Raw genomic sequence first — 16,535 nt, 5'->3', positions numbered from 1 at the left:
ACCCTTTTTTGCTTTATAGAATCAGTGAGCAAAGAGGATTCACAACTAACAAAGCACAAAGCACAAACACAAATCCTAAAACACTTGATCTCTCTCTTTTAGCTTCGGTGGTCTTCAAGTTTTAGGTCTTCATCCTTTTATAGACTTCAGCAGAGGTAGCATGGGCTCTAGGGTTAGCATGGGCTGAAGTAACAGATTGCAGCAACAACAAATCAAAACACAATCTCGAAAGATCTTGTTTACGTATTGCACAAGAAAAGATAGAAACCAATCTTTTAACAAAGATTGTTTCAACAAATAATAATCCACAACATAGAACCCTTCTGGAATAGTTACTTGCTCCTCAAGTAACTCAAAAACATATCTTCAGTGAATCTTCAGAGGGCCCACATTAAAACTCAAGCTAAGTACTGAAGCCCTAGCTACACGAATTCAGATGCCACGGCATCTGCCTCGACAATCGGTTGTTTTGACAAAATGCAAGACAACATGTACCAACACACGAGATTACGAGATTAACTTACTTGGTCTGACATTTGACCCACCAATTTAAGGTTTTTTACAAAATCAGTCTTCATTCTTGCATTTACAGCCATTGTTCGTTCCACTCACATAATTTCTAGTGACCCATTTGTTATTGTTTTACATTTATCATAATTTGTATTGATGTTTTGTTAATTTCTTATGATTTACGTACCTTACATTTCTCTAGAGATTAACAACCTTGGGTAGACTACTTAGACATGTGATATATTTTGATGCCATTTGATATCTTGATGATCTATCCATGTGATTCACTGATGAATCTGGTTTGCAATCTATCCATGGTTCCTTGATTGAATTAATTTTTGATATTCTTATCCATAGTATGATGGGATTGTAACATTTAACGGAGTAAATTTTCTTTTTATAATTTTATGATCATGTGATATCTTTATCATCAATGACAATATCCTTTTATTAATTTCTTGTGTATTCATTGTTTCATTGGTTATTTTGCATTGTGACTGAATAGTCTTATGATCCAAGCAACAAAACTATGAAAGTAAGGGAATGGAATTTTGCATTGATTGAATAACATAGATATGTTTACAATAGAAACATAACCCTATCCCTCATATACCCCTTACCTCATAACCCATGAATAACCAATACAAAAATAAAAATCCTCTTAGCAGCCTAAGTTCTTCATCCTTCAAATTCTCATGCTCCTCAATCAAACTTTCATTCTTCACCAAAACTTGATCTTTATTATTCTTAATTCCTCGGTCAAACCTTCCTCAATCATAGCTTCATTCTTCACCACAAGTTACTTTAGTAGGTTCGAATCTTCAGCTTCATACCCATACCACCAGGGGCGGACCCACAGCCAAGTCAGGGGATTCAGAAAAAAAAATTTCTACTTACCCCCCTGTATTGTATTTTTTTGAACCCCCTAAGATTTCATATTTGCACCCATACCCCCACTTACTCCTCTCTCTCTCACACACACACAAACACGCTCTCACCCTCTCACTCACGATTCACGCTCACTGGCAGTCACCACGCCCTCACCCTCTCGCACGGCGCACCACCACGCCACGCCACCACCGTCCACCGACCACCAGTCCATCAGAGGCTCTGCGGCTCTACCCTAGGTATGTCTGAATCTGATTTCCCTAACCCTAAATTGATTTCCTTTCTCTTCTAAAGCTTGATTTCCCTAACCCTAAATTGATTCCCTTCTACCCATCAGCTTGATTCTCACTTTGTATTTTGTAGTATATATTTTAATATTTGGGTAATTTGATTCCCAGATCCCTCGATCAAATTCAGTGGAATTTTAGTCTATCTGATCTAACAACAGATTTGTCAAACTTGGGAGATCTTGGAGCTCTGGGAAACTACACTGGTTCACCATTTATGCAATCTGATTCGGATATTTTGATGGAATCCTCGGATGAAAAGGACATAGTGGATGACTTCTTTGTCAATACAGAGCCCCACGGCTCTCAGTCAGATGAGGAGAGGTCTTGAGTGAAGTTGAGGCAAGTAATGTTTCTGATTGTAGTCATTAAGTTAGATAAATTTAGGAGTACAAAATGCTTTGATTACTATTTGGATTGCTCAGCATGCAAGCTTACTGTTACCGAAGTGGAGGCAGCATGATGCATATCATCAGAATGATGGTAAAAAATATCAATTGTTAGCTTTAATTGCAATCTTTTGAATTTTTTGAGAAAACTGCTAGTTGGAAAAGTTGGGCACTGTGTTTAGGAAGTAATTGATGCATTTGGATATATATTAGTTCGATCTTTGTTGTGAAGATTGATGTGATGTTGCTATAGACATTTTGTATTTTGCTGATGGGAACAGGTTGAACTGCTATTCTGCAGTGCAGAATAATTTGACTTCGTTGAAGTATAATTGTAATTTCTTCTAAGACTAACCACAATGGTTTCAACATTCAACATCTTCAACACTCCACTTTTTCTCTTCCCAACACTCCACATCATCTTCTCTCTCCAGTTCAACACTTCATTCAACTTTTACCCACTCCAATGGTTTTTCATTCAACACCCTACCCCCTACCCCACCACTTTTATTTCATATTTTGATTTAATTTTATATTTTTCTTTTTATGATTTCATAAAATTAAAATTTACGATAAAAATTAAATTAAATAAACTATTATCGATTTAATTTAATTTAATGTTTTATTTATTTATTTAAATTAAATTAAATTAACGTAATATTTTTTTAACTACAATAATTTATTTTATTTTATTAACTTCAAATGGAAGAAAAGAAACTAAGCACACAATAATACATTTTATTTGCTTAACTTAAAATGCAAGACAACAAACTAAACACACAACACACAAATAACGTAATTAGTACGATACAAAGCATATTTAATCATCATACATTCCAAACTTTGCCTAGATGTGCATCACTAGATCTGCTTGTAGTTGGTGATGGACATTTGGATCACGGAACTCGGATCTAGCACGCACATGATCCGCAAAAGTGGGTAACACCTCGGTCGAGTATGGTTGCGGTGTACTAGATCCACTTCCCTCAGCTTGCGCAAAATCGGTCCAGCGTTGAGCATATGAATCTCGTTCATCCTCAACAATCATATTATGTAATATGATGCATGACCTCATGATGATACCCAAATCAGTTATTTGGAAACTGATTTGGATGTTGATAATTGTTGGGAATTTGGTTAGAAGAATTCTGGGTGTTGAAATGGTAGTTGTTGGGATCCATTTCAAAACAAAGGGGATAGTTGAAAGATAATAAGATGAATAAGATGATGGAAAACTTGGTTTTTTTTTTCTGTGTCCAAATCAAACGAACCAAGTCTCTATTTATAGAGAAAAAAAAATCATGAATTTTGGTAATTTTTTTATATTTTTTAATTTTTTTTAATGAAATAATTGAGTTGGAAAGATTAGGATAAAAGAAAATCGCCCGGACGAATTAAAACGCGACACGCGTCCAACATCAGAACGTCCTTCTCTCCTCTGACGCGTGGCACGCACGCGCCTGTCGGTGCCCAACCGACGCGTGCCACGCGTCCCACCACCGGTCCGCCTGGGTCCCACAGCCCTGCCATTTCTGCAACAAACGCGTCTTGTTGGCGCGTGTGTGGCACGCGCCTGGCATTCACCAACCAGGCGCTGCCACGTGTCACCGCACTCAGGTTTAAGCTGTGTTGAAAATTTTCAACACCTCTCTCCTCCTTTCAACTTTCAACACCACATTTCAACACCATTAATCACTCATTTCAACATTCAACTCCCCCCTTTACACACCATTGCTGATAGTCTAAGATACAAGCAGTTTTGATATAAAAAAATAGTATATATTTGTGTATTTTTTCTATAATCATAGGTGATATCAAAAACACTAATCCTTTGTACTACTTGTTGTTTTTTCTTTACTTATTTCTTTACTGTTGTTATCTCTGGTACTAGCCTTGTGCTCATATCAATTAAATTTGGCTTATAAAAAAAAAATAAGCTTCTCGTCTGGTTCAAGTTGTAAGACCCAGATTTCAAAACTGGATTAAATAATTATTTTTCCGACTCACACGTAGGATCGGTGTAAACGTGACAGGAGTTTGTTGTTTGAGAAAGTTTAATGAAGAAGAAAGTTCAGGAGTTGCTTGAGGATAGTATCATAGTCGTTTTAGGAGTTAGTGCGAGTCGTCTGCACACCCGCCTTATGGCGACAGTGTTCAGAAAAGGTTAATTCCGCTCTTAAAGCATTGTTTAAGCGAAATTCTAAATCCTTGGAAAAATAAGAAGTTCTCACGATAGGTTTCACTTATCGGAAGTCCGACGACGCTAAATTCCATTATCTCAAAACTCTAAATTCAAACGCTGAATGAAGACTTTTTCTATTCGGAGCTTCTAACAAAGTTTCCATCCGCGTTGCTTGTTTTCTTTTGACCTTTCCAACCTTTCTTCAGAAGGAAGTTTTGTCATCCGACTTTCACAGCAAAAAGTAGTTTTTCGGAGCAATTTAACTCACACCGCTTTTGGATCGTTTTCTTCAAATTCAAGAGACTTGTTTTGAGTTCTGGAATTCTGTCGCCAGAATCTCGCTTAGAATTCACAGATGAACATGCTGCAAAAATCGGAATCACTAAATATTCATTTTCCCGCGATTTCATTCTCCTATAAATATAAAAAAAAAACAAAAAAACTTACCATTCTTCATGTGTGTGGCCGCGAGCTAGGAGGAAGAGAGGGAGAGGGAGATTTTCGCCGTTTCTTGACCGATCTTCGTGCTGTTCGTTGCTACTTCGCGACATCGAGGTACTTTTGCTTATTCTTACCTCTGATCATCTTTTATATCGCGTTTCTTTATCTCTTTTTGAGCTCCTAGTTTCGAGCTTTTCGTAAAATTGTTCGATTTTCCCGATTTTTCTTTTGAACTACCTTCTATAATTGCCCAACAACCTGAATCTCTAGCTATTGCGCGCCGATTTCGATCGAGTCGCCTTAGATCTGAAAAACGGTGTAAAAACCCATTTACGCACATATTGAAACTTTATCTTTGAAAAGCCACAATCCGACTTAGTGCCCTTGGGATTAGTTGCTATAAATGTCGTTGTGAACGACCCCATCAATTTTTTTTTTCAAAGTTTCAACTTTGAGTTTTTGAACCTTAATTTAGGACCAAAGTGCCCCTAACTAGTCGTAATTCGACCCGTTCGTTCTAAAATTTTTCTGACAATTTCCTTGTCCTAGTTTTACCCTAAAACTACCTAGGAATTAAATTAGATCGAAGAAAAAGCGCCGAAACGCTAAATTGGAGAGTGGCCGAGACCTATTTGTGTTAGGACAGTGAGGAAACTCAAATCTGGGCAAGGTTGGCCTTATGCTTACTGTAGCCCTTCGAGTCGCCGAAATTTTGGCTATGGTTTCGTGTCATTCCGAGTTCTGTAGTTCAAGTTATGCGCGTTTTAGTGAGCAAAGGTAAATATTATAATTTTCTAGTTTGGTTCACGTGTCAAAACTCACCCGTTCGGGGAAACTCTTCCATTTGTGTTAGAATGTCGTACTCGGAAGCTTTTGAAGCTTTGTCTATCGTTAATTAGTATTGTTGTAAACGAATTGGCTTGTTTTGATTGCTTCTCGCTTTGTTTGTTCCAAGGTTCGTTTGTGGAAACTTTGGGGTTGACAAAGCAAGCTTGTGAGCGTAACCTACACCGCAAGGCTGGAGAAACTCGAGGTTAGAGCAACTTACTTGTTAGCTATTTGTATTGTAGGGGTCGATAACTTTGACTTGAATATTGCTTGATATTGAAGATTGCATTGAATATTGTCTATCGCTTTGAATTAGAAAATGTTTTCTGGAGGCTTCGGCCAAGTGAACTGATATGAGACGTGTGTCTTCATTTTCTGAGAGGCCTCGGCCGTTTACTGGTTTCCGTCTTATGATTTCCGCACTGAATTATTATTATATTGCTTCTTATAGCTTGAGATATTGATATTGTTATCGAATTGTGCGCTTTGACGCGATTGCGGAGTGTAGGACAATTGAATTGATTCGATTTGATCATCCGGGTTGAAATAATAACCCTAGGCAGGTACTGACCAGAGGTCTGAGATCTAGCCCTTCTTGAAATACTTAGACTTTTCTCAGGGTTTACACTTGGGGGATTTTGGGGACTTTGATTAGTTAGAACATGGAACCTGATAATTCATGAAACTTAGATTTTGACAATAAACCTCATAATTGAATTAACTTATGTAAGGCCCAAGTTTTTCAGTTTATACCAAGTGAATAAATTCTTATTCACCAGTAGGTTTGATGCATGGCGAAGGGAAACCTGAACAAGAGTTTAGTAAATGAAATAAATGTATGAAGGAGAAAGTTCAGGAAAAGTCTGAGGTTCGTATTGAAGTCGATAAAAGTTATAGCACGATCGTTTTACGCTTAAACCTAGGTCAGAAACCCTAGTATATAGCTAATTTTCACTTTTAGGCACGATGGAAGTTAATTCCAAAAATCTTCAGAGAAATGTTAGAACTTCTCTTTTTCCATATATCACAATCGTTTCGAGGCGAAACTCTAGGATCTACGAACGTCCGATTCCAATCATCGGAAGTTTGCCGAAACCGAATCCCTGGTATTTCAAAACCCTAGAATTTCTCGACGATGAAGACTTTTTCTATTCAGAGCTTCAAATGAATATTCTACACGCGTACACCCATTTCTCTTGATGATTTCAATCTTTCTTCAGAAGGAAGTTTTCCATTCCGACATCCGATGCAAAAAGCAACTTATCGGGTAAAATAGTTTTATACCGACTATGCTTTAGTTGCCAAAACTACAAAGAGACCTCATTTTAGTTTTGGAATTCTTTCGCCAAAACATATCTATTAATTCACGGAGAATGACGCCGGAAAAATCAGATTCGCGAAACTTTCATTTTCCCGCGAATTTCCAACCTTTATATATAGCAAAGAAAGGAAGAAAAACTCAAATTTTCCTCCATTTTCTCTCCTCAAACCCGCGGCCAAGAACAAGGAAGAAGAATTTTGTTCATCGCTTGCTTGATCGTTGATCCGTTAGTTGCTACTTCAAGGCTTCGAGGTATAGTCGCTAATCCTTACCTCTGATTGCTTTTTCCATAGCTTTTCTGTAGACTTTTCTGAGCGGATAGTTTATGGGTTTTTGCAAAACTATCCTGATTATTTCATTTCTGATTCTAAACCTCTTCCTTATGCGCCCAAGATCACTTCTGCCGGGTTAGATTTTCCGTTATGTCGCCGGAATTCCGCCGGAATCAATTTGAGCCTAAAATACCCATTTTTGGAGTTTTTGGAGTAAAGCTTCAACCTTTAGGCTGAAAACTATTGCCTTAGCTTAGTGCTAGTAGGATTAGTTGTCATAAACGTCGTTGGTGACGTCCCTGTCGAATTTTATTTTTGGGATTTCAGTTTTGAAAAATCCTAAGTTAAAAATCATGACCAAAATACCCCTGCGACAGTTTTTGATCCGATAATTTTTCCGAGTTCAGAATACCCTTAGTTACGGCTTATGAAAGCATAGGAACCAAGTTTGATTGAAGAAAAATCGAGTCTCCTAATTACCTAAAGTGGCCGAACCTATTAAAGGGGGAGGAGGAAATTTCCTTTTCCGAAAACTTGTCTTTTCGCGCTAGATTATCGTACCTTAGAGTATAGATTACTTCGAGTAACCTTAGTAAGTATCGATAGCTTAGTTTTCGATAGATTCTGATAGTATTTCTGTGGTTTTGCTCTAAAGGTGATTTTGAGGAATTCCCAGAGGAGCAAGCCTTTGATTGTGAACAAGTGTTAGGAGATCGTCCTGGAGAATCTACAGGTGAGGGCTTCTCACTGAATCTCTAGTTAATGCCTAGGGTCGATGTTTCGACATTGTTTACTGTTTATGCACTGGATTGTGTGTGATTGGAAAATGTTTTCTGAGGCTTCGGCTGACAATGTAGATGATTCATCTACTGAATGTTTTTGAGATTGTCTTACATGCTATGTGCTATGTGGGTAATCTAGGATGTGTGGTGCATGCTTTATATGCTAAGTGCTAAGTGTTTATGATGCGATTTATTGATATATGACATGTTGTTGATTGTGATGATTTAAATATGCTCTGTACTGGAATCTGAGATTCTGAATGGTGAGAATAGCGGGCAGGTCATGCCGATTTTATTTTGAGAGTTTTGAGAAAGTTTGATAGGACGAACGAGGTTCGGGCCTTAATTTTGTTTAGTAGATCGAGACATCCTCTGGAAGCGACTTGGGATTGGGAGATCCTGAAAATGTATAAGACTTGCGATAAGACAAAATGGAATCTATTTTATAAAGAAAATTCATAAGACCTTAAATAACCTCAAAATCTTTAAGTAATGATAACAACCTCGAAGGAAGGCATTGGAAGTCAAATCATAGTTTTGGAAAAACGAGGAGTGTCGTCGGATCCAAGTGTTGAGTTTGTTGTTGTGCTGTTGGAGCAGCGTTTGTTTGTTGTGCTGTTGGAGCAGCGTTTGTTGTCGTGCTGTTGGAGCAGCGTTTGTTGTTGTGCTGTTGGAGCAGCGTTTGTTTGTTGTGCTGTTGGAGCAGCGTTTGTTGTTGTGCTGTTGGAGCAGCGTTTGTTGTTGTGCTGTTGGAGCAGCGTTTGTTTGTTGTGCTGTTGGAGCAGCGTTTGTTGTTGTGCTGTTGGAGCAGCTATGTGTTGTTGTGAAGTGTGTCTTTTGTCGCAGAATCGACTTTACCTTAGGGTAAGCTTTTAGAGACATTAATTTAGCTAGAACACGTGGCGACGTGTCGAGTGAGATCGGAGACGTTGATTGACTAATCATCTTGCATTCATGCAACATTAATGAGGTATTAACACAGGACGTACTCTGGACCTCGTCGGTTTCCAAAATGGTCATAAGACCCGGAATGCCGTGGTAGAGCGTTTGTAGACGTCTCTTGTAGCATACCGAAATGGCAGACCTACGGGTTTACTGCTGATCTGGCTACCTTTGTGTGGTGTAAGAGGCACGCGGGCCGAAATGGTTCCACCGTGGCTGGTGTTAGGGCTGATCCGTTTGATGTCCATCCCTTTCCGGAATGCATGTGGTTAACTGGGTTAACCTGCATATCATTTCATGCAACATGCATACTGACTTAGTGATGAGTGTGTTTGATACTTGTTAATTCTATTTGAGGCATGTTAACTGTGATTTATCGTCGTTTATATTCATCATGAGATATGCAACCCTAGGATGTTATCCCTAGCTAAAAGCCTAAGTGGCTATCCTATTATCTGTATCTATCCTTGCTATTATTTACATAATTCTTTGGAGTTGACCCTCGCGTCTTCTGTGTGTGCTTTGGCGAACAAACGCCCTTTGTCAGATGTCTTTGGCGGACTAGTTCACGACGGTTCACCCTTCGGGGGAAACTAGAGTTGGGATGCTGGAACAGGAGCGCATCGCGATAGCGAGCGGAGGACGGAGGATGTACCTAGACTTAGTCGTTCTGGATTCAGATTCGGACGACGATCACGCTAGCATGTAGGATTGAGTGTTAGTGTGAGCTCCTCGAGATGGGATTAGAGTAGGAGTAGAGTCTTAGCTCTGAACATCATTTGTTTCATTCGGGACAGGGTAGTTTCCCACCTATAGCTTTTTGTGTGGTTTCGTTACGGGAATCACAGAGAGTTGGTTGGACTTAGGAAGTCTTGTTTCAGGCCGATGGGCCAGCTTATTCTCATTTTGAGGGATAGTGTTGCGGACACTTAACCTTTTCTTTTGGTTTGTACTTTTGCCTACGGGCGCTACTCTTCTATTACCCGTCACTGGAGGTTCACTCGTGACGAGGTTGCTACTTACAGCGGGGGCTGTTTATATATTGTATATTAGTTTTATTACTTTTCGCACTTGGGTTTTATTTATTTCAGTCTTGTCTTAGTTATAATCGAAAAAAAAATATATTCACGTTTTTCCGCATTAAGTTTACTTTTGGTTACTAAAGTGATGCCACCGAAATCGGGGTGTTACAACTTAACTCGAAACGCTTTAATTAATTAACGATGACCTTAGGGAAACTTAGGAAATGGAAATGATTGTGAAATACGGGAATAAGTCGACAAGCCATGATTTGAACAAAACTGAGCGTGGGTAATACCCTTCTCGCTCGTTGAATCGTTTGCTTGACCGTCAAGGGGACTAGTCAACATAATTAATAAGGGAAATAAGTGTTTCCTTGCACTTCTTGAATAATTTGATGGTCGCCACAGAGGTGAACCATAGTAACTAGGGAAATGTCACTGAGTACTTCATGTACTCCGGCTTTTCACAGCCTAGTCGCAAGACGACTTTGACCTTCGGGTACTTTTAAATTGAAATTGTAGTTAAACACGTACGTGCGAGGACGATTCAATGTTTGACTAACCATATTGCATCATGCATACATTCGGGGCTTGAGACGATCGAAAGATCGGGCCTCAGTGAAGTTAAGACGACTTCGGTCGGCTTCACGAAGGTTGAGACAGTCGAACGATTGGCCTTCATCAAAGAACACCAAGAGTGTATCTTCGGCATAGCGGGCAAAAAATGGTTCAACCTGGAGGAGTTGGAATTGATCCGACTATGCATGGGTTTGTAAGCGACACCCGAGCGGAAATGGTTACACACTAAGCCAGTGGTGACTGACTCGATGGTGCCCATCCCAAACAAACTATCCGGATCATTTTGAATTGCATTTCACGCATACATGCACCCTAACTGGAATCACGTGTTGTTTGCATTATTGAATTATTGTTAGAGCCGATAACATGCTAGGAATATATATATACATATATATATATATATATATATCCCTGATCACATGCTGTTTGTATATTTATTATATTTCATAAGTTGACCCTAGCGCCTTGGCTTTGGTTGTATGTTTGTGTTTGGGCGGTCGGCCTGCTGCCAGACGTTCGACAGCCAGTTTGAGATGATCCACCACTCGGGGAGGACCAGGAGCGTAACGACTACTACTAAACCAGTCAGCGAGGACCCGGACGGAATGCATGATCAGATGAGTGTCAATGGTAGAAGTGTAGGGTATGGGTGTATAAAGTCTTTCAAGGTTAGGTGTTATTGTTATAGCTCTGACTAGTCGAGTCTATATTTGGGGCAAGGTAGGTCCCCGCCATATTACTTTTTGTGTGGTTCTCTGTCATGGGGATCACAAAGAGTAGTCGGACATTAGGAGGTTTGGAGGAGGCCGTTTTGGGCAGACTTTCTCATGTTTTGGAGGACTGTACTTATAACTTCTCACTTGATTTCTGGACTTGAACTTATTCTGCCTTCGGGCTTACTTTATGTCACTTGCTGATACTCGTGACACTTCGGGGTTACAGCAGGACTGTAATAGTATTGTAAATCAGTTTATGTTTATCGCGTCTTGGGTTGTGTCTCTATCTTTAAAGTGTCTTTATTTCAAAAAGGAGACAAAAAAAAAAAAATACCTGCTTTTCCGCTTAAAGTTTATTTTTTAGTAACTAAAGTGACACCCGGAAATCGGGGTGTTACACAAGTGTTCAAGATTTGGTAAATTTGTCAAATGAGTTTGTAATACTTTGAACTGATTGAGTTGTAATCTGATTGAGTTGTATAATTTTTTTTTTTTACTCATATCCTTCACTATTTTGAACTTTCAGTGTTTTACTTTCATGTAAAAGATCCCATAAAACTTTAATCAAGTGTGGGGGTGGTTTTATGTTACTGTATTTTGAACTTACCAATGTAATGTGTTTGAAATTTTCTGATTAATCAAGTGTGGGGGTGGTTTTATGTTACAGTTTTTTGCATAGCTGAGATTATGTGTATACATAACTGTAGGATAGCAATGATAAATAACCGTTGTAGCAAAAAACTAACCGTGCATAGCACGGGTTCAATTGTTTTTAATTATATTTTTATCGATGTGCTCATTTAAAAAATTTGAACCCCCTGACCCCGGGGTCCTAAATCCGCCACTGCATACCACTAGATTCATCTATGTTCGCTTCATCTTCTACCCAGCAACTTCTAGGGTTCCTTGATTGGGGATTTTTAAACCCAATTCGCAGAGACTAAATTGATCGATTCCAGGGTCTTACAACTTCATCCAACGTGGCAGCCATGTGTGTGTGTCTATGTGTCACTTAACGTTGCAAAGTGATCAGGGACGAACGAAAATTTGAGATAAGGACTCATATGACTGACAGAGGCAATTTCAGGGTATTTTGGAACAATTTCTGGAGTTCAGAGACCAAAGAGCCCGACCCCTACAGTTTCATAGACCATATAGACGATTCACTGCATTAGGAATGCAACTGCTGTCTTCAATTTTTGAAAGCAATGTCAACACTCCATTGGGTTTGAATAATTTGAAGGATTATATAAATGCAAACTTCCTTGCTACTCTTAAAAATAAAAATAAAAATTAACTTGAGCATGAGGTTCTTTTAATTTTTAATGTGAGCAGTTTGCATCCACTAGAAAATATTTGGTAAGAGCACAATTTAATCTGAGTATCAGAAACAATGATTCTTTCAAAAAGAAAAACAATGATTAATCATATATTTAAAACTTTTAAAAATCAATAAAAAAAGTAGCTAGAAAATGTGAGGTGATCAAAGCTGAGAAATGAAGGACATAACTAATTAATATCCTAAAATTAATAGCATACCACACATAAACCTGACTTAAACATAAAACTAACTAAAGTTTAAGAAACAATAACAGCCATGCATATAATTATTCCAAACCAAAATTAAATGTGGATCGATTATTTTGTACTCTCCACGGTCGGATTAGCTTTAATAGGAAAATCATCAATCTCATCCCTCCATGGATTTTTCTTCGATGCCGGTTCAATATTGTTCAATGCAAGCCACACAGCAGTGTTACACTTGAATCCAGATCCAAACGCCATTTGCCATATCTTATCACCCTTCTTAATTCTCCCCTTAGCCTCACAGTAAGACAACTCATACCACACAGAGCTAGAAGAAGTGTTCCCGAACCGGTAAAGCGTCATTCTCGAAGGCTCCATGTACCAATCATCAAGCTCCAGACTCTTCTGCATCCTATCGAGAACCGCCCTGCCTCCCGTGTGCATGCAGAAGTGGTTGAACGCGAGCTTGAAATTGGGCATGTAAGCTTCAACCTACATAAATGATAAAAGATATACATTTGTCTTAATTCGAGTACAATGAATAAGAAATACATAATAGAAAATGTCATAAAAATAAAAGAGTAAAGTGAAATTTGAAAATTAGTAGCAGACTCATCGATATGTTTTAATGATAATGCAAACACAACCTTCTTCTTGAAGAGCTTTCTCTCGATGAGATTCACCACGAACTTGAGTTTCTCCGACACGGGGAGGACTAACGGCCCGAGCGATGTAATGTGCACCTTGAGAGCGTCCCTTGCAACATTCATGAGGTCTTTGGAGAGTGAAACACCGACTTTTTGTTCACTATCCTCTTCTTGAATGACACATTTGTAGCTGTTTTCATCGGCACCAACGTGAGTGCGGAGTGTGTGGATGAGCTGGTACTTCGAGCGGTAACGATCGGAAGGATGGCTTGACAGAAGTGCGGCAGATCCACCCATGCGGAAGAGGCAGTTAACAAGTAGCATTGAAGGGTTGTTGCCGCGGTATAGACTTGAGATTTGATTTTCCGTGCTCAGCACTAAGGCATATGAGTTTGGGTGTGCCTGTTGATATAGTAGATGGAAATTAAACACTATTTAAATTTGTTTAGTTTGCGTGTAAAATTTCACTCAATGAGTAATGAAATATTAAATATCAAATACGAAAAAAATTATTGTGTAATTAAGATATTAAGAATTAAATTATTTATTGGACATGTAAATTATTTATCATGATTTGTAAAAATATATATAATTTTTTAGAACTGGCCGGTATCGCCATCGACAACTGTCATTAATTCCTTCACCGCTAGTACTCACACTAAGCTATTAATTAACATATATAAATTTTTTTTGGTAGAATTAACATATATAAATAGATAAATGACAGGTATTTTAACTCTACATAATATAAACTCGTAGTCCTTAGGAAGACCGAAATCCCTTGTACCCATTTGAATCTCATTCCTTATATCATCTATGTAAGACTATAATTATTATTTTCATGATTTTCATGCAACTTGACACAATTTTATGATGAAATAGGAAATGAATCAGCAAATGGGAGTATAAGATCTTCATTGTTTAATTGAGGTTGTTTAAATGATTAATGAGAAAGTTTGGGTTAAATAAATCATTATCCAATCATATTGGAGATAAGTGAGTTGGAAATAAATTAATAAATAAAATATAGAAATTTCAACTCACTTATCTTCAATGTTATTGAATGATGAGTTATTTAACCCAAACTTTTTCATTAGTCATTTAGACAACCCATTTTTAATTACCTATAGTGGATTTAATTTGGTTTATAAAATCTTCATTGTTTAATTACCTACCATCCATAAGGCACGTGGATTTGGTTTTTGGAATCAGCAAAATGGAAGAATAAGATCTTCATTGTTTAATTACCTACATCCATCCATATATAAGGTGGATTTAGTTTCTGTATTTAAATGATGTCTGCTTCCTTATCCCACTAATAAAAATATATATTGTGTGCATGTCAAACATTAAAAGTCATTCATGCATGTAAGGTTAATCATTAATGTCATACTCATATCTATCTATATAATTTTTAATTGATATAACATAATTATTTCATTAGTCGAGACATGAAAGGGGACACTTTGAAGAGAGATATGACTCAAGCATTGTATATGTATGTGGAATTTGAAATGACCAAAGAAATAAATATGGAAAGGAAGTCAAGATGAGATAGAACCTGTAGGAGCTGTTTAGCAAAGTCTACAGCAAGAACCCCAGCACTGCATCCCATGCCACTCAAATTATAGGCCAGTACATTCCCTCTGAGCTTGTAGTGATTCACAATTCTATCTGATAGCGATGGCGTGGGAGCATACAAGCAACAATTCACCACAAGAATCCCTATATCCTTAGCTTCAACACCTGTTTTCTCCAGGAGCTCTTCAACAGCACCAAAAAGCACTGTATCCGTTTCCTTCCTCGCCTCCTCCAAATTTAACTTCGGTGGAATCTCCAACATTGCTTCAGGGACATAGGTCCATGGTCCCAAACCGGACCTATCTAAAATCTTATTCACAAGCTTGAAATTCTCTTCTGTGAGAAAGCCAAGACCCTTGGCTCTCTCCAGAAGCAGTTCTTTGGAGCAAAGACAATTGAGGCTCGGTTTGAAGCACGCAAAGTCCACCAAGTAAACTTTGCTGGGTCTGCACATGAGGAAGTAGTATGCAAGTGATGCAGCTGAACAAAAAGCTATTATCACTATAGGACGTGTGTTGAACTCAGTAACATAAACACGAGTTGCAGCTAGTACTGCTAGAAGTGACATGAACAAAATGTTCATTATGTTATAGAAATGCTTTAGCATTGTAGCCAGAGTGAGAAGATGGTGCTAGACTGCTAGCTGTTGTCTCATGTTATGGACTGAGACACATATGGTTGAGCTTATATAGGAAAGAAGAGAGTGAAAGATAGCTATATTAGCATGACCGTGCATGCATGTGCAGCATATAAAAGTGTTCTGTTGTTACTTGTTAGATTCAAAATTCATACACAACTACTTTCATAATCACGATAAAAAAAATTGCTCAGTGTTTATATCTATCTACCCACCTATTAAATAATGTTGTTGTGGATTTTATAATGTCTATTAAAGTTTCATAATCATGCTTGTTACGGTATACGTTGAACCTCCCAAAATCTCAGAATTTGCTAGATGCAGTGTGCTGTGTGCAGGGTGGGTCTTAAAATGTCCATCTAGATTGGGTGGGCCGGCCAATGAGCTTAATTGTACCGGATTTAATTTCGACTTAGCAGTTAGCTAGATAATTAAAATTCTTTTCCTCATGTAACACGAATTCTTTCAATCTTAGGTAAAGTTATCCTCACTTAGATGACGTAATATAATAATGTTTTAACATATCTAAATCACTCAAGATTTACTTAATTAGGTAAAGTTACTCTAAATTAAACTACCAGATCATATTTTTGATGTTTCTAGCTCATGATCGCACAAGTTAAAATATTATTAAACCAAAGATTAGAGTGATTTTAACGATTCATTCATATTTCACTTCTCTTTTATCATATTTTCACTTTCATTTCCCTATCTATTTATGTATTTTTATCATATCATTTATTTATCTCTCTTTTCTTTCTATTTTATGGAGGTGGAGGTGGAAAATGTATGTGAACAAACTCTTATTCTTTACCAACATATAACTTGACTAGTGATTTAGACAACTCTCACCATTTATCACATATTTTTATTTCTCTTTTATCTTCGCATCGCATTTGACATGGGTGAGTTTTTTTTAGTACATTAGAAAGATAAATTATACCCTTCAAGAATTGATCCAAAGACCTCCCTTTCCCTACACAT

General features: G+C 37.9%; 2 protein-coding genes across 2 annotated transcripts; one reads left to right on the top strand and one right to left on the bottom strand.

Annotated features, from left to right (window-relative positions):
• The first annotated feature begins 800 nt into the window (after window positions 1-800).
• LOC130736358 (uncharacterized) lies at window positions 801-2,575 on the top strand. The gene is made up of 3 exons (XM_057588194.1): window positions 801-809; window positions 1,441-1,637; window positions 1,797-2,575. The coding sequence occupies exons 1-3, from the start codon at window positions 801-803 to the stop codon at window positions 2,014-2,016; spliced, it is 426 nt and encodes a 141-aa protein (XP_057444177.1). The 3' UTR covers window positions 2,017-2,575.
• Window positions 2,576-12,797: 10,222 nt separating this feature from the next.
• On the bottom strand, window positions 12,798-15,497 carry LOC130736357 (3-ketoacyl-CoA synthase 20-like). Its single transcript, XM_057588193.1, has 3 exons — window positions 14,895-15,497; window positions 13,334-13,735; window positions 12,798-13,178 (listed from the first exon to the last, which is right to left on the bottom strand). Exons 1-3 carry the CDS (start codon window positions 15,495-15,497, stop codon window positions 12,798-12,800), a joined length of 1,386 nt encoding a protein of 461 aa, XP_057444176.1.
• Between the last annotated feature and the right edge of the window lie 1,038 nt (window positions 15,498-16,535).

This window comes from Lotus japonicus, chromosome 2, assembly GCF_012489685.1.
Source record: "Lotus japonicus ecotype B-129 chromosome 2, LjGifu_v1.2".
Classification (NCBI taxonomy): Eukaryota; Viridiplantae; Streptophyta; class Magnoliopsida; order Fabales; family Fabaceae; genus Lotus; species Lotus japonicus.
The sequence above is the reverse complement of the archived record's forward strand: the minus strand, read 5'-3'. Positions and strand labels throughout refer to the sequence as shown.

Bases quoted from the DNA above. Each gene is read 5' to 3' on its own strand.
- LOC130736358 (XM_057588194.1), top strand. The intron at 1,638-1,796 runs GTATGTCTGAAT...TTTGATTCCCAG, and splicing joins GCTCTGCGGCTCTACCCTAG to ATCCCTCGATCAAATTCAGT.
- LOC130736357 (XM_057588193.1), bottom strand. From the start codon at position 15,497: ATGAACATTTTGTTCATGTCACTTCTAGCAGTACTAGCTGCAACTCGT. The intron at 13,736-14,894 runs GTTCTATCTCAT...CTATATCAACAG, and splicing joins TTGCTAAACAGCTCCTACAG to GCACACCCAAACTCATATGC. The intron at 13,179-13,333 runs GTTGTGTTTGCA...TCATTTATGTAG, and splicing joins GAAAGCTCTTCAAGAAGAAG to GTTGAAGCTTACATGCCCAA.